At 42.3% G+C, this 18,500-nt stretch overlaps 1 protein-coding gene across 1 annotated transcript; it reads right to left on the bottom strand.

The window, feature by feature from the left end:
* Positions 1–385: 385 nt before the first annotated feature.
* LOC102243808 (membrane-spanning 4-domains subfamily A member 8-like) lies at positions 386–16,186 on the bottom strand. The gene is given in 8 exon segments (XM_014534950.1): positions 386–1,315; positions 1,488–1,601; positions 5,312–5,440; positions 6,483–6,542; positions 10,724–10,846; positions 14,676–14,701; positions 14,704–14,894; positions 16,066–16,186. Coding segments are annotated over 7 exon segments (738 nt in total). The 5' UTR covers positions 14,885–14,894; positions 16,066–16,186; the 3' UTR covers positions 386–1,210.
* Positions 16,187–18,500: the final 2,314 nt, after the last annotated feature.

The following is an 18,500-nucleotide window of genomic DNA, read 5'->3' on the forward strand; positions in this document are numbered from 1 at the left end:
AAGGCCTGTTAAGTTCTAGAAAATGCACTGGAGGCCTTGGAACCTCAGCCATTCCTGACTAGATGATGGGCAGCCTACGGCTCTCTAATCAGAAAAGATGTAGGTGCAGAAAAAGACAGAGCTATGAACAGCAAGCTATTGAGAGGAAACTTCTTAGGTAAAGTCAGAGACTAAAAATACTTTTTAGTAAAATAAGTTTGTATTTAGTAATAAAATAACAAGTCATTGCCAGGCTATGTAGCAAAGGAAAATATGATGGCACCTGGAATTGAGAGATTATTTCTATTATTTGCACATAACATTTAGGGAGCCAGTTGGCCATCATGGATAACAATATGTAAATGAAAGTGTGCAAATTTAGAAGTTGAAGATATAACCATTTCTCTTTAAATGAGTCACTATCCTTTATTTAATGAAGATACAATAGCCTCATAACTTTGGAAGATATCTTAAGACAATGTTTATTCTTGAGTAACATTGCACTGGTGCTAACAGCATATAAAAAAAAAAACCTAATAATTTTAGTGGATGACTCTCTCCAAAGTTCTTCTCAAAATTGTGGTTTGTTATTGCACTAAAAAACAACAATATAAAAACCACACTACCTCCTTTAATGTTCCAACAAACGCTGCCTCCTCAACCAGGCTTGTTTTCTGCTTCCCCCTTCACTACCAGAATAAATCATTTCCCTCTCTGATCTCTCTGTACTATCCCCACATTCTGCCTTTAATGTTAAAGAAAACTGCTTGCATATTCTTCTCTTGTGAGGCAGAAGTTCCTTGAAGTCAAGGACTTTGCATGTTCCATGTTCACCCTCTTCCTGCCATGAATAGAGTTTTGAACATATTAAATGCTCAGTGCACTTTTATTCAGTGAGTGAATGATTGGGAGAATGAAGCTGGGGTTGTCTAGACATTTGTTTCAGTAGCTCATAAGCTCACACAGGTAAGCACATGAATATGTGCACTGGACATCCCACAGGTGGATGTCCTAGGGAGGACCTCTTTGCTCAAATCCACTTTAAAGTCCTGTCCCCTTTTAAATGGAGGAACAGCATGATTAACCAAGCTGAAGTGAATGAAGTCCAAGGTGCCAGCAGTTGGAGAGACACATTCCTTAGTTTGTCAGGGAAGGAAAAAGCTGAGTTTCAGAAGCCCAGAAAGGGAGTTCTATTTTGGTTCCAGGGAACGACGCTTCTAGAACCTTTGGCTTATTTGGAATCCTGGACCTCACTGGAATAAGACGGTGGTGAGTTCACTGGTTCTGGATTGGCCACTGGGTTTGTCACGTAGACAGTTTGGAAGACCACAGTACCCTGAAAAAGACAGGCACAGGAGGTGCATTAGTGCAAACTATGTATGCACAAAGGCCTTTAGACATTCTGGGATTCCCTGTGCACCTGCGTGGGAAGGGGTAGCCAGACGACCTCATTAGTTCTCATACTCTTTGGGGCATCTTTCCACCCACTGAGGATCCTAAAAACTCACCTTGTTATGTGAATAGCGGACCAGTTTGCAGCCAAAGTGGGCAGACATGCAGGCAATGCAGAACTCCAGGAGGATAAAGATGAACAGCATGGCAGAAGTAGCTACTCCAGAGGCCTGAAACCAGGAGGAGCACGGACATCATGAGGGCTGCCCGGGAGTGTGAGGTCTGGCTCAAAGCATGGCTCTGCAATGGACCATGGTTAGGGCTTTAAGGAAGACCTCTAACCTCATCTCACCCTCATGGAGAAATGATCTCACCAGGTTTTGTAAGGGTCAAGTGTGTTTGTAAAAGAGTTATTTTAACACTACCTGTGTTGTTCTAAGGAAAAGAATAGTCATTGTTTAGGGAAACGCGTTAATGATTTGTTTCAGGTACAGGGCACAAGAACTAAGGATGGGGTCTGGAGTAAGTAGTAAAAGAGTGAAACTGTTCCATGTAGGAAGTGAATAGAAATTTGGGAATATGGGCAGTCCTCAGAAAGAGCAAAGAAAGATGAATAGAGGAGAAAGACGGGACTTAGAAACATGAAGGGAAAGTGGAATCTGCAAAGAAAGGTATCTTATGAGAAATTAACACATTACAAAGCAGGGATGTCTAACCTCCAGGCATCAGTAGTTACCTCCACCATTCCTCCAAACGTTTAGAGAAAGTCAGTTACTAAAACAATCTTCCTGGCTTGTGACTGTGGCATTTTGAGGATAGAAGCAATTGGGACTGTCTTTAACTTGGGTAAACAGTCAGTAAAAGGATCCTTAAATGGAACTAATTCAGCAGTAGTCAATTTCAGGTGAGCACCAGGAGACATCTAAGCCCTTCCTTTGCTGTTCTCCAACAATGCTCAGGAAAATGCAATCTCCCACTGTATCAGGGGTGAGTTTAGGTAGAATCCACCTTAATCAAGAAAGGAAAAGAGATGAATGACCTCAATAACCATTTGGATTCCAACTACAGGAGAGAATAAATATGAAAGTGAGCCCTAACTGGTTTGGTTCAGTGGATAGAGCATCGGCCTGCGGACCAAGGGGTCCCAGGTTCAATTCCGGTCAAGGGCATGTACCTTGGTTGCAGGCACATCCCCAGTGGGGAGTGTGCAGGAGGCAGCTGATTGATGTTTCTCTCTCATCAATGTTTCTAACTCTCTATCCCTCTCCCTTCCTCTCTGTGAAAAAATCAATAAAATATATATTAAAAAAATATATATGAAAGTGAAAGTGTATGGCACACAGTAGGCACCAAACAAATGTTTGTCAATTATGATTTTTACAATGGCATTGGTGATAGCTGCCTGCTCAGAGAATCCTCCCTCGTGGAGAGACCCCTCCTTAGCACTTTCCTTCTCTTCCCTCTTGATTTAGCAAGCACTTATTAAACATCTGTTTGCTACGAAAGACTGAGAAAGCATCCCTAGAGGCACAATCTGGTGAGGGAGGCAGATACAGATGGAGGTAGTCATAATTTAAATCAGACTTAGTAAGAGCTATAAAAGAGCCAAAATAGGGCATGAGGAGACACAGATTCATTCTCAGTAGAAGATTCAATGATGTGGGGTTGGTGTCTAGGCAAAGGGAACGGCAGGATGGTGATGCTCTAGTCAAGGAATCACAGAAGCATGGGGAGGAGGAGCCTTTACAAATGATGCTGGTCCTTTTCAAATCTGTTTTTTAAACAAAAACAGTTTTATAAAGAAAGCTTCTAATAGGAGGAGGGCTGGGGGGATGGGTGAAAATGGTGAAGGTTATTAATAAGTACAAATAGGGAGTTATAAAATAGTCACAGAGAGGTAAATTAAAGTACAGTATAGAGTATGTAGTCACCTCATAAGTTATATCTGTCTAATCCTTATGCTGTATACTTGAAACTAATATAGTATTGTATATCAACGGTAATTGAAAAATAAAATAAAAAACACCCTCCCACGAGGAAGAAGCGTTCCTCAAGCAGCTTAGTTATTATTTGGAGAGTATTATTAATGCTTGTTGAGATCTTAGAGCACCCTGTCCCTTGGGTCATCTTTTGCTAAGCTATGTTGAAGTCCAGCCCTCCTTCTTCTGGAGTGAGGCCAAAAGTGTGGGGGTGGCCAGAATGGAAGAGTTCCTATCAGAAATTGGCAGAACTGAGATTAGAAGTCAGGTGGTGGTGGCTCTAGCCAGTTTGATGACTGAGAAACTGGTGAAAATGACTGGATTCTGGATGCTCAAAGGTGAAACAAGCAGGATTCCCTGAAGAGTTTCCTGGGAGATGCAGGAAACAGAGATTGGGTCAATGATTTCACCAGGTTTTTGTCCTGAGCAACTGCATGGATGCAGTTGCCATCAACCTGGAAAAGGCAACCTGAGAGAAGGTTTGGGAAGTAAAATCTGGAGATTAGCTTTGGATAGGTTAATTTCAAGATGGTGAGTGGACAAGAGACTGAAGTTTGTGAGAGATGTTTTACGGGAACCTATGCATTTGAAGTCATTGTCATAGAGAAAGTGTTTCAAGTCACCAGACTGGATGACACTGCCAAGGCAGGGAGTAGAGAGAGAAACAGAAGAAGATTGAGGACTGAGCGTGAGAAATTGGGGAAAGAATAAGAACCAGCAAAAGGGACAGAGAAGAGAGCAACCAGTATGGGTGCAGGAACAACAGAACAGGGCCTGGAAGCCACTGGGAAATCCACCAAAGAGGAAGAATGATTGGGGACTTTGAGCAGAGGAGGCTTTTGGAGAAGTGAGGCTGAAAGTATGCCTATAGTGGGTTTAAGAGATTAATAGTGGGTTTAAGAGATTATGAGAGGAGAGAATTGGAGACTGTGAGGTAGATAATTGTTTTAAGGACTTTACTGCAGAGAGGGAAAGAGAAATGGGATGATAGCTAAAGTAACTGAGAGAAGGTTGGTTTGTTTTTTAGGATGAAAGAAAACAAAAGTGTATTCAGATGCTGATGGAAAAGCTGTAGCAAACAGCACACAATGATGTAGAAGGGAAGTGGGGATCAGGGAGAAGAGAGAAACACATGGAGTAATAACCTTGGATGGGCAGAGAGGACAGGGCTGCTGTGCAGAGACATTGGTTTTACATGAAGACTCATCTATAGCTGCAATTTCCCATCTAGTAGCCAAGTGGCTCCCGAGGACTTGAGATGTATTGTAAATGTAAAATGCACACTGGATTTCAAAGATGTGGCCCCCAAAACACAAAATATTGAATTGATAGTTTTTAATACATATTAAAATGACATTTTGGATTTATTGGGTCAAATAAATGTATTATTAAGATTAATTTCACCTGTTATTTTTTCACTTTCTAATACAGAGACTAGAAAATGTAAAGTCACATTCGAGGATTACGTTACATTTCTACTTTATAGCACTGGTATGGGATGGCGCATTCATTTATACATTTCTATGGTTGCTTTCATGATGGGTTGAGTACTTGCAATAGAGACCAGATGGCCTGCAAAACCTAAATGTTCACTATCTGCTCCTTTTCCGAACACCTTTGATGACCTCTTTGTCCATGAAGATGGGCAGGAAGGTGAGCACGTGAGTAAATGTACAGGTTGGTGGGTACCAGTGCATTATCTGTATAACTTCATCTAATTTTCTGAACAATATCAAAAGGTAGGTAATATTTTATAAACATGGAAAGTGATACTAAGAAAAGTCACATGCTTAGAGTAACAGCAATGAAGCTACAGGTAAGGGACTTGAAACTGTTGTGATTCTGAGAACACCTCTGTTTTCTTTGGTGTTTGGTGAAGAAGCTTGGTGGGGTTTTCCAATGATTTCCTAAAGATAGCTCAGGTGAAGCCCAAAGGAGCATTGGTCAAGAGGGATACTTACCATGTCCCTGTAAGGATGGGAGCTGCTGTGGACATATTGGGAGTTGATAACCATATCTGCAATGAAGAGCATGATTCCAAGCACAGAGCAGACTGCACTGGTGATACTCAGGCCCATGCTACCTTTCAGCTGAAGAAGACACAGAGGGACAGTATGAGAGAGGAAAACAATTGCAGCTGAGATGAGCAGAGACTCAACAAGTGCTTCATAGTGTGAATTCATAGAACCCTAGATGTGAGGCAAGTAAAGAGATATATTGTGCAAAATCGATTTGATGGAAAATTAACTTTGAAAACACCTGGGTTGAACAAAGTTAAATAGGTCTTTTGTGCAGGACTTCTCAGAGTCTTTAACAAGGATTAAGGATCACCTATCGAGGAGACTACTAAATAGAAATCCCTCCCAAGTTTATCTAACCATCTTCATGAAGTATCTCTTGGGATAAGTATCCCATGAATAATGTTTAGGAAACACTTGACTCATTTATCTCACAGGAAATGGCCTGAAGATTTAGCCCAAGTGTTTTAGGATGTGACAGGTTCTGATGCTCCATGATTCTGGCCCATGTGCAGAGAGACATGCCCAGAATTGATCTTCCCTGTGGAGATTTTAAAATAGATCTCATCTGGTTTGGGACTGGTTCAGTTTGGGGCTCCTTGCATCACATAACCTGCTCATAAGAGAAACAAAGGTACTTTCTTGGTCCAGTGCTTGAGGACCACAAAGCCTTGCCCATGTTAATTCACAGAACTTGTTTGGAAGGATTCCTTTGCCTGAGCCTCCCCTGGCTTCCCTGTAGAAATGTTGGCACTGGGCTCCGTGTGCTGAAGACAGTCAATGCCTGCTCTGCTGGAGGGGAGCCCTGCACCCCAGGTAGCTTTTTTGCCTCCTCTTGTAAGATCCTCTTAGGAAAGTTATTCTCTCTGTCTCTCCATACCCTGAAGCTGCCCTTCCTTCCACCAAATCTTCTGGACTCTTTCCCATTTGTGACTCTGTCCAGGTTCATGTGGTCTTGTAAGTGAGTATGAATGAGCATACATGTCAGTGCCCTGTGTCTGGTTATAAGTAGGTGCAAGGATGAAGGAGACATTGTGTGTGAGCTTCTTTCCCCTGCTGTGTGTCTCTCCTAAGAGTCCATGGTTCAGAGAGCCTGTCTCAGGATATGACTTACCAGGCAAGAAGATCTTGGTTGCTGTTCTGATGCCACTGAGAGGGATCCTGAAATGATGAACTGGCACAGAAGAAAGGGAGTTTAGAAAGTGGTCAGAGGTCAGGGCCCCACCTCCAGGCTTCCATGCTTTTGGTCTCACACATATTCTCTCATACATGCTAGGATCCTCTACTGGGACCTCCCACTCAACTTGTGGAAAATAAATTAATTAATTAATAAAGGAAGGAAGGAAGGAAGGAAGGAAGGAAGGAAGGAAGGAAGGAAGGAAGGAAGGAAAGAAGGGAGGAAGAGCTATTTTGCATCACTAGACAGGGCAGTGAATTGGGATAATATATCTTTTAGAATCCAGTATACCTGGTTTTAAACTCTAACTTGAAACTCATGTGATCTTGGGTAAGTTATTAATTTTTCTTAGTGTATATTTCCTCTTCAAAAAATGGGAAAAACTATATATCTTCCTAAGTGTTATTATCATGAGACTAGAGGCCCAGTGCATGAAAATTCGTGCACTCGGGGGGATCTCTCCGCCCAGCCTGCACGCTCTCACAATCTGGGACCCCTCAGGTAGGGTCCAGTCCCATCGCAGCATGGCTCTTATTTCCAGGGCCTGCGGGCCTGGGTGGGGAGGGACCAAGATTCCCAGATTGCAGCATGGCTCTGGTTCCCCAAAGCCTACGGGCAGCAGGAGGGACCCAGAGGCCAGTCCGATGACAGCATGGCTCCATTCCCACAGCTCCCTCCCACCACCATGCCACAGGCCACCAGGACCCAGGACTGACTCCTGCCACGCCAGCCAGGACCCTAGCCTGGTGTTCGGTTGTCCATCCAGACGTTTAGGTCATGACAGACCCTGGTTCTTTATACATTAGGATAATTTGTCACTTGCATCTAACATTTAGATCCTGTACATAGTAGATCCGGTACATCAAGCATGTCAAACTCATGGCCTGTGGGCTGCATTAGGCCCACAACAAATATTTTTGCAGCCCAGCCAATATAATGGTATGTAAGGATCATTTTAATAAAAATTTTGTAACTTAATTTTTATAATATCCTGTTATACATAATTATTAATAACAAAGTACAATGTTCGATAATGACTGATTACCATAATCGTGTTGCATTCATTTCCCTTACTTGCCTTATGCGCAGGCTCACCATCTCTCTCCACTAATACTAGCAGCAAATATTTTAGCAGCCAATTGCCAGGTCATTAGTCTTGGACTGATTTGTTTGGTGTGCACAACAGGAAATACTTCACTTTCGGAAAACAAGAAAATAGGTTTATTTGCGTTACGTTTATTAATTTGGGTAGTTATTCAGTTTCTGGTAAGTTAATGTTTAAGAAAAAATATTAATTTTTATTAAAATGTTCTCTTATTTTATGTTAATTATTACTCATTTATTTCAGCCCTTTGTATTCAGCATGCCTCTATTGAAATAAACCTACATTTCTATGAAAATTGAAGCTTTTGTTTTTTTGCGACCCACATGAACTTAAACCTTGTTTATTTGGCCTGTGTTAGACTTTGAGTTTGACATGCTTGCTGTACATAGTAGATACTCAATACAATTACTTCTTTTATTGCCTTTTATTTTCCCACATGCATATCTTGTTGGCCTCCCAAAAGAAAAATGGCATTCGTCTTAGAAGGTACAGGTGGCTAGAGTAAGTTTTCATTGTGAATACCAATACTCAGGCACGGGGGCTCTGGAGGGAAGAAGGAAGGGGTTCTTGCATTTTCACTGCTTTGAGATACAAGCCCAAGGTCAGTCCTTGCCCATCTACAATTTGGTGAGTACCTTTTAGTTACTCAGAAGAATGTTGCATCTCTACGGTGCGGAACAACTATGAGTGTAACAGGTAGATTGAGTGCATTTATTTCAACATTGGTGTTCTGCAAGCATAGTGGCTAATGGGATTCCCTGCTGTTAGTGAGGGTCAGCGAGGGCATCAGGTATGGTTTAATAAATGCTTTACTCAGCCCTATGTAAACTGCTGGTCCTTTTGAGGTACCTAAGGAGAGGGCCTTTGGTTTGAAGGAGGTCCATATGATCTTTAGGAAATAGATAGTCCTGGAGTCAAAAGGCAACAAAGAGCCTAAGTGTCCTGCAGGAAAAAGGGAGGATGGTGTCATGAGGGCTGATGAGACCTGAGCAGCCTGGTGGAAGGGGAGATGGCCACTAAGGCCTTTGAAATGCCTTAAGAGAATCTAATACTCAATAGGAACTGTTTTGTGGCTGTGGTGTCAGTCTTCTCCATTTCTCCAAACTCCACAGAAGTCTGCTATACACACAGGTGTCTGTGGTTGGCTGAGTTCCAAGTCTGGGTCTGTGCAAAACAGTGAGAGGACCTAGGCCTCAGAAGATGAGACACGAATGGGATCAAGAGAGAGCAGGTGCTCAGACAAAAATACTCCCAAGAATCTAAATCCTACCATTTTGCAGATGCTGTGTGTGTGTGTGAGGGTGGTGGACAACTATAGGCTATTTTATTTAAATCTCATGGTATATGGTCACTTGGCTGATGTCCAGGTTACTCTGGAGTTTTGCCATTTGTGAGAAAAGTTGCCTTGGGTTATAGATATGTGAGTTGAGAGGAAAAACTGTTATAGCAGGGAGAAAAGGAGATGGTTGGTGAGAAAGGGATTGGATTGCGAGTGTGTGTGTGTGTGTGTGTGTGTGTGTGTGTGTGTGTGTGTGTAGGAGGGAGGGCACTAAGGAAAATGAAAAAGAATCATAAAGGCAATATATTGGAGAAGAGAAAGGACCTGTTGTTCTTAACCTTTTAAGGGGTTCTAGGTCACCCTGAGAATGTGATAAAAATGATGGGCTTTTCCAGAAAAAACAAGCAAACAAAAACATCTAATATAACAAATATTTTGCAAAAAGGTGGACTCTGAGCCTATCAGTGAACCCCAGATTGAGTACCTACTGCTTCATGACTGTTCTGTGACTGGACAGCCACTCTTAACCCCTGGTGGAAATGTTCTTCTCCTGGAGCTCCAGCTGTGGGCCTGATTTAAACAACATGTGTGCACTGGGCTGATGAACTAGGAAAAGGTTTCCTTACCTCTGAGGTGGGCTAATTAGAAAGCTGCCCACTCTGGGGCAATGGCACCTTGCAAGGCTGTCACTTGTTATTACCTGAATCTTATCTCCTCATAATCCATCTTTTGAAGTCCAAACTCCTAGGACCTCCAAATGTGGCTGTACAGTTGTTTCCAGACTCACAATAGTTGGGCTTCTAATTTTTTTGACTTTACAGTGGTGTGAAAACCTAATGCATTCAATACAAACTGTACTTTGGATTTTGAATTTTTATCTTTCCCAGGTGAGCAACATGTGGTAAGATACTCTCTGGTGATGCTGGACAGAAGCAACCAGCCTGAGCTCCCTGTCAGCCATGAGATCATGATGGTAAACCACCCATTCTTTGTAGTGTAGTATTTAATGCACTTTTCTTAAAAAATATTTTTTTTTACTGATTATAGAGAGGAAAGGAGAGGGAGAGAGAGACAGAAACATCAATGATGAGAGAGAATCATTGATTGGCTGCCTCCTGTGTGCCCCACCTTGGGAATCGAGCCCTCAACCCAGGCACATGCCCTTGACCGGAATCGAACCCGAGACCTTTCAGTCAGTAGGCCAACACTCTATCCACTGAGCCAAACCAGCTAGGGAAGACTCAGGATATTTTCAATTTTACAATGGGTTATTGAAATGTAACTCCATCATAAGTTGAAGAGCATCTAAATTTGAAGATAGTGCCTTTAAAGAAGTGATTAGAGTTAAATGAGGTTATATGGGTGGGCCCTAATCCAATATGACTGATGTTCTTATAAGAAGAGATATGAGGACACAGACACACACAAAGGGTAAACCAGGTGAAGACACAAGGAGGAAGATGACCATCTACATGTCAAGGAGAAAGGCCTCGGGAGAAACAACCCTTCCCACACCTTGATCTTGGACTTCCAGCATCCTGAACTATGAGATAATAAATGTCTATTGTTTAGCCACCCAGTCTGTGGCTTCCCAAGAGGACTAATATTCTTGGTGAACAAGGCCTGAGCTGGTTTCACAGCCCACATGCTCTATTGAGGTGGGCTAATTAGAAAGCTGCCCATGTACTCTATTGGCTGGAAATTTTCTGCAGCAAAATACACCACTTGCTAAGGTGGAACTGAGTATGTTGGCACTTTCTGGAACTCACTTGCAGGGCGACTGACATTACTTACCAAGATGCCTCCCCAGAAGGGATAGCCTCCATAGAATGAGATAGCTGTGTAGCCCCAAGGCAGGATGGTCCCCAGGATGATGCCCAGGCCAATGTGTATCAGGCCGATCAGGATCTGGATGGCCTGTCAGGGGAGCCAGAAGCTGACACCTTTGTTTCTCAGGCTGGATCTTAACCCTGTTCCCTTGTGCTTCCTTTTAATTTTAATAAATATTTTGTTCTATTGGTCAATAAAGTCCTATTTAAAATGTACAATTGAAACAATACTTCCCATAATTTCACCCCACTCAAAGAAAACAAATATTTATATTTTGGTGTATAGCCTTCGATTATTTTTTCCAAATATATACACTGATAATACAAAATGACTCTGCATATTTAACTTAATATTTCATGATGAATATGTCCCCATGGTATTAAGTATTCTCTGAATATATGTTTTTTTAAGGATTTCCCAGATATATTGGGCAGGTATAATATGTTTCCATATTATAAACAACACTGCAATGAACATCATTTTGGAGATAACTCTTTCTGCTCATCTTTTATTTCTTTGGAATATTGCTTTAGATTTGATTGGGTCTTCTCTTCCTCATCAAATTAACCTATATATATAAAAGGCTAAGCAACTGTCTGACCATCCAACAGGTAGCTATGACACTCACTGACCCCCAGGGGGCAGATGCTCAACACAGGAGCTGCCCAGCTGTGGTGACTTGGCAGCTGCAGTTATCGGGTGATGCACCCTGGAACCATAGAGGAGGGAGCCTGATTCCGGGGTGCATCACCTGAAAACCACCTTCTCGCAACCTGGAACCCCTTAGGGCATTGGTTCTCAACCTGTGGGTCGCTACCCCTTTGGCGGTCGAACGACCCTTTCACAGGGGTCGCCTAAGACCATCCTGCATATCAGATATTTACATTATGATTCATAACAGTAGCAACATTACAGTTATGAAGTAGCAACGAAAATAATTTTATGGTTGGGTCACAACATGAGGAACTGTATTTAAAGGGCCAGAAGGTTGAGAACCACTGCCTTGGTGGATATCGGAGAGCCAGTTTCGGCCCAATCCCCACAGGCCAGGCGGGGGATCCCACCTGCCGGAGGGATCCTGCTCACTCCACAGATGCCCTTCGAGCCACAGCGCCACCCCAGGTGTGGCCAGCCGGGAAGGGACCACAGGAGGTGGGCTCCAGGGTGTGTCCAGCCCTTCTTGCCCAGTCCCGCCCCACCAGCCACCTTCTAATTAATTTTCTTTAATGTGCATGAATCCAGGAAGGGACTGTGGGAGAGAGAGTGGCAGAGAGAGTGAGAGAGACGGGGAGAGAGAGAGAGAGAGAGAGAGACTGAAATACTGATGTGCGTGTGAGAGACACATCAATTGGCTGGCTCCCACACATGACCAGACTGGGACTGGGTATTGAACCTGCAACCCAGGTATGTGCCCTTGACTAGTAATCAAACCTGTGACCCTTTGGTGCACAGGCTGTCATTCTAAAACTGAGCAACTCTGACCAGGGCTCAAATTAATATTTTGAAGTTCAAACCTCCAGTGCCTCAGAATGGGATCTCATTTGCAAATAGGGTTGCTGTAGATATAGTTAGGTAATATGAGGTATACTATAATAGGGTGGTCCCAATATGACTGCTATCTTTTTAAAGGAATGCCATGTGAAGAGAAACGTGCACACAGGAGATTGCCAAATGGGAGTTATGCTGCCACAAGCCAAGGACCTACCAGAAGCCGGGAGACTGGCCTGGAACAGATCCACCCCTAGAACCTTTAGAGGGAGCATGGCCCCATGGATACCCTGATTACAAACTTCTGAACTGAGACATTAAATTCTTTGTGTTCTAAGCCACCCCATTGGTAGTACTTCATGGCAGCTTTAGGAAACATATATATTCTTGCCCAAATGATACATAAACACACACATATATATATTTGTGTGTGTGTATATATATATTTCAACAGACTTGAGGCTGGGAATTGAGAATGTAGTACTCTAATTTCAAAATAGCTCACTGTATTTGTATATGTATACATAGCACAAACATGACAGAGAATACAAATATATTATTTCATTAAATTTGTAAGAATGGTAGCAAATTATACAAAATGTCTGCCCCCAATCATTTTTCTTAATAATGATATAACTTGGAGGTATGTCCATATAATTAAAGCCAAGGAGTTTTATTTTTATCTAAAAAAGATATTTTGTATTTAAAAATATGTTATCATTGATTTGAGAGAGGAAGGAAGAGGGAGAGAGAGAGAAACATTGATTGGCTGCCTCCTGCACGACACCTACTGGGGATGGCGTCTGCCAGTGGGCGTGTGCCCTGGCTGGGAATAGAGCTGGCAACCTCTGAATACATGGTATGATGGTCAAACAACTGAGCCACACCAGCCAAGGAAAAGAATTTCCTTTGTATAGCGCCATCACATTTCATTCTTTAGACATATAATATATAGATTTAACTGGTATTATATTGATGAATACTTTGGTTGTTTCCATTCTTTTCCTATTGTAACAGGGTAAAAACCTCACATCTAATTGATTAATCAAAGATTAAAAGTAAGAATATACTAATAAAACTTACAGTCTTAAATATTAATAATTTCATATTTAAGCATGTTAAGGCAGAAGCAGTTCCCAGTTGCCCTTTTCACTAGCCTCTATCATAAATGTGTAATACATGCCGATGGCTGGCCAGGCTGCAATATCCTGTTCCCCTAAATAAAGCCCACAGCAAGAGAGAGAGAAAAAAAAAAAAACAGGTGCTGACAGACATGAAAAAGATCATCAAATGCACATGAGAACTCAAATGTGAAACTAATGTCATCAGAATGCCTTAATGCCCTTCTTTCCATAATCTCTCTATAACAGCCTTTTGTCTATCCTGAGACTTTAAGATGGTTGCTAAGGCATGAGCCTGCCATCTTCTCAGGTAGTCAGCACCTAAATAAATCACTTTCCTTCCTTCCATCAGCAACGGTGTCGTGTATTTGGCTTCACAGCAGCAGGCAAAAGACCCTGAGGGTCGTTTGTGCCAGTTTCACTACAACAAACTTAGCTGCAATAAATAACCTCATACATGTCATATTTCTTATGTGTACAGGCGTCTGAAGGACAAGTCTCAGAAATTGAATTATTGTGTATTTTAAAATTTGGCAGATACAGAAAGCCCTCTATACAGGTTGTATCCACTGACATTACTATGAGTTGTATATGGGGGTGAAGTTAGGATTTGAACTCAGGCAGCCTGAATCAGAATTCATGCATGTCTTGCCCTCGCTGGTATGGCTCAGTGGATAGAGCATTGGCATGCAGACCTAAGGGTCCCAGATTCAATTCTGGTCAAGGGCACGTAGCTCGGTTGCAGGCTCTTCCCCAGTCCAGGACCAGGCCCTGATCTGGGCGCATTCAGGAGGCAACAAATCAATGTGTTTCTCTCACATTGATGTTTCTCTCTTTCTCTCTCTCTTTCCTTCTCTCTAAAAAATCAATGGAGAAATATCCTCAGGTGAGGATTAACAACAAAGAAAATCCAAGCCTGTCTTCATTCACCCAAGCAATGAAATGGGCTTTCCCTTGTCCCACCCAGCACATTGAATTTAGAATCTACCTTTTGGCTCTCTGGACCCACCTTCTTCCAGAGGCCACATGGGTCAACATGGATTCTGGCAACAGGACCAACATTCCAATTTACTGGTTCTTTGTTGCTTTTCTTTCTCTTTACTAAAATACCCAAGATAGATAATACAAGGCCCCGCACAGAGGCCCTCGTGATGCTGTAGAGGTGAGCTTTTAATAGACCTGAGTTTGGCAAAGCTGGGTCAGCTGCATCCCCACTTGCTGGCTTTGGAGTTTCTATATTTCCAAACCTCCTCCCACCCCTGACTCCAGCCGTGTGGCCCGTGCACACAGTATGAAATCTCACTTACCCCTAAAACTTTGCCCTCTTTTAGGATCTCTGGGCAGGTTGCATAGACACAGGCGGCTCCAAACCAGGTTGGTTTCCAGGAATTTGGTGGACTTGGGGTTGGCTGAGTGGATACAGGGGCACCTGAGACATGCCTCCGGAGATCACAGGATACCCGTGGTGGGATGCCATCACAAAAACAGAATTGGCCGTGGGCCCTGCTGAAGTCATCAGATTCGTGCTGTTAAGGTGTAAATGCAGTAGAGTCAACCCTCACATGTGCACTAATGTTTACATTGAAACAGGACTTGTGTTTTCATTAACTCCTTTGAGCATCTAAACCCCCCATGAGTTTATTGGTAGCAGTTAGAAGGCACGTATGCAGTTACTGCTTTACAAATACATCTCCTAGATTCCTCTCACCTGGCCAGTTTTCCAGGTGAGAAAAATAAGCCCCAAAGTGGCTAAGAACTACGGAGGGCAGGGCTGTGTCATTTTCACTTCAGTATCCCCCATTGTGCTTAGCAGGGTGCTTTGCACAAAGTGGTATTCAACATTGCAGGGCTGGAGAGTCTCCCGGAGGACAGTGTGTCTAATTCTCTTAATTTCTGCAAAGGGAAACTGAGGCTGGGAGCATGGAAACAAATTCCCAGTCATATAAATATTCATTAAATAGAGATCTTTATCCTTCAAGGAAGCCCATTGACAGAACTGATTATATTCACTGGGGGTTTCATGCTGCTCTATGTTCTAGGTCACTTGTGAATTATGGTTTTGTTTTTAAAGTTTCTTTCCTCTTTCTTTCTTTCTTTTTTTTTTTTTGAGACACAAAGTAAGTTAAATTTATTTTGCTTATTCCACTGTGCATTCATTTGAATTCAGAATGCTTATGTTTCATGTAGGAAATTAAGAGAAAAAAATTAAAGTGAATTATAATAACATATCAGGAAGCAACTTTTAAATAAACCTTAGGTAAAGGTGATAATTCATAGAATTCCATAAAGGTAGCATAACAAATACATTTGAAGACAAGATGGTACATCCTTAGAAATACTCAAGAAGTTAGCACCTCTAGCTGAAAAGTCTTTATAATTTTTCTTAAAGGATAGCACTTTGTATTAGGAATTACAAATTTAGCAGCTTCAAAAAGAATTCACTTATTAGCTCATGTCTGTGAAGGTCAGAAGTCTGGCATGGCTGGGGTCCCTGATTAGGCTTTGACAAGGCTGAAATCAAAGTGTCTAACCTAACTGAATTCTTTTCCTTCCTCTTTTTTTGAAGCACATCCTCAAAAGCTAGTACAATAAACCCTGCCTTGGGCTCATCCTCACACCCACAGTTATCATTTGGCAGAAAAACCTTATCAGCATGCCTGAGCTATCCATAGAATCCCTTAGATTAAGTATACTCACTTTGTTCTGCCAGTGGCTAAGTCTCCCTTGCTTCTCTTCCCCAGGGCTTGTTGTAGGCAACTTGTTTTTTTCCCCCGAAAGAACAAAGGCACCAGGTTCAGTTACAAAATATATTTAGAAATATCCGAAACAAAGTCCTTCTCCTAGGTGCAGGGCAGGTTAGAGCTGCCTAGAGCTCAGCTTCCCCACCCACATATACTTCCTGTAATTGACAAGAAACCAATCAAATGTTGTTCAATTAGATAAGTGTTTAATGGTATCTGTGTGGAGAAGAAAGGGTTTTGCTTCAACTGGGCACTCAGGGTTACTGCATACAGCTTCATCTAGGACAGAATAACAAATCCCTCAGGGGAGAAACAGGAACCCTTCATCATGTAGTTTTGAGAGTGGGGAAGGCATGTAATAAGAACAGAGCCACAGTTTTCTAATAATTATTCACCTTACTTACTTAATAAGAAGTTTTCTTACAGACTCTGGGAAACTGGAGTATGAAACAAGGCTGTAAAAAGATAAGATGCCTCGATGGGTCCATTACTTAGAAAAGAAATAAATTTTGAAAACAGATCAAGAACAGGACATGCTTTTATTTGGTTACTGTGCCCGAATCCTGACCGGTCAGGGAGTATTTTTCTGAATGCTGACCATTCTCGGGGCCCAGGAATGGACTGAGCTGTTTGTAACATCATAGATTAAACACCTGGTTATCCAACTTTGAGCTCCTGAAGGCCAGACTGCAGACCCTCCCCTCCCCTTTCCATGTTATACTTGCAGCTCACAGCTGCACGTAGCTATCTTCTCACTCCTCTGTGTATATAATCAGCCAACTGGTGAGGGGGGTCAGAACAGAATTCCCAGGGTGACAAACTGCTCTCCCCATACTACCGGCACTACTGGAATAAATGCTCATGTATGATTCAACCCTGCCTCTGCTTAATTTGGCTCAAGTACTGACACGCAGCCTCGGACCCATTGTGTCCAGTTTCAGTTTCATTGCTGCACCAGCAGTTTCATTGCTGGCTTCCGGGAATGGGAACAGGACGTTCAGGCAGCATTTCTGTGGTCACTTGCCCAAATTCTAATAGTCAGGCAGGAACTAACTGCAACTGCAATATGCTTATATGGACACTGTCTGTATGTGAGTTCCTTTAGCAGGTTTTTAGTACATTTTATTCTAATTCCAATTCATGCTTAGTCATGTCTGTCATTTCCTAAAGCCCACTCAGTTCTAGAAAACCCAGCCATTCCTGACTGGCTGATGGGCAGCCATTGGCTCCCTGGTCAGAGAAGCTGCAGGTGCAGAAAGAGACAGAACTCTGAACATCAAGCCATTGAGAGGAAACTTCTTAGGCAAAGTCAGAGCCTAAAAATATTTACAAGAGTAAAAACATGTCTGTACTTAATAATATAAAAAGAGAAAGTCATTGCCGGGCTGTGCAACAAAGGAAAACTGGATGGCACCTGGGATTTAGAGATTATTTCTATAATCTGCTGGCACGTAACCTTTAGGGAACCAATTGGCCATCATGGGTGACAATATTTAAATTGAAGGTGTACAAATCTAGAAGTTACAGACATAGCTATTTCTCTTTGAATTAGTTCCTATCCTTTGGTAAATAAAAGATATAGCCTCATAACTTTGTAAAATATCTTAAGACAATATTTGTTCTTGAGTACTATTGCATCGATGGCAACAGCATTTAAAAAGCCTAATAATTTTAGACGATGAACTCTCTCCAAAGGTCTTCTCAAAATTGTAGTTTATTGCACTAAAAACAACTTAGAAACCACACTCTCAAAACTGTGGTACTGTGGGAACCCTCTTCAGAGTACGCTGGATGTTCAAGGCCAATCTGAGCGTGGGAACCCTAATCAGGATGTTCAAAGCCAATCTGCGCAAGGACATAGCAATCTTTCTGTGTACACTTTGCAGGCATGCCTGCATAGCCCAAGTATTGAGGTCACTATTTGGCAAGAAGCCACTTTTGTCTAAGTTAGTATAAAGTATGTTACTGACCAGCCAGTGAGAGGCTGCCTGGTCAGACTACTTTGTGTGATAGCTCCTATGTTACTAAGGCTACTTTTATGTATGGGGCTACTTGTCTACAAGGGCTGCCTTGTGCGGCTACTTGGTCAGGCTACTTTGTTAGCAATGGCTCCTGTGTTTACTACTCTACTAGCAAGGGCCGCTTTGTGTTTACTATTGTTTTAGCAAGAACTACTTTGTGGACAGCCTTGTTGGCAACAGCTACTTAGTCTACAATAAAGACTCTCTTATATGCCTATGATTGCTCATATTGTCTTCTCTAATACCCAGCACCCATGAAGGTCCAGTTCCTGGCAGGGGAACTGAGACCCCACAGTTAGCACAGTGAAGCAGAATCAAGGAAGAACTTACTCCAGCAATTGGTGAAGCAAGCAGGATTAAGGAGTAAGTA

This window comes from Myotis brandtii, unplaced genomic scaffold (assembly GCF_000412655.1).
Source record: "Myotis brandtii unplaced genomic scaffold, ASM41265v1 scaffold1341, whole genome shotgun sequence".
NCBI classification, from domain to species: domain Eukaryota; kingdom Metazoa; phylum Chordata; class Mammalia; order Chiroptera; family Vespertilionidae; genus Myotis; species Myotis brandtii.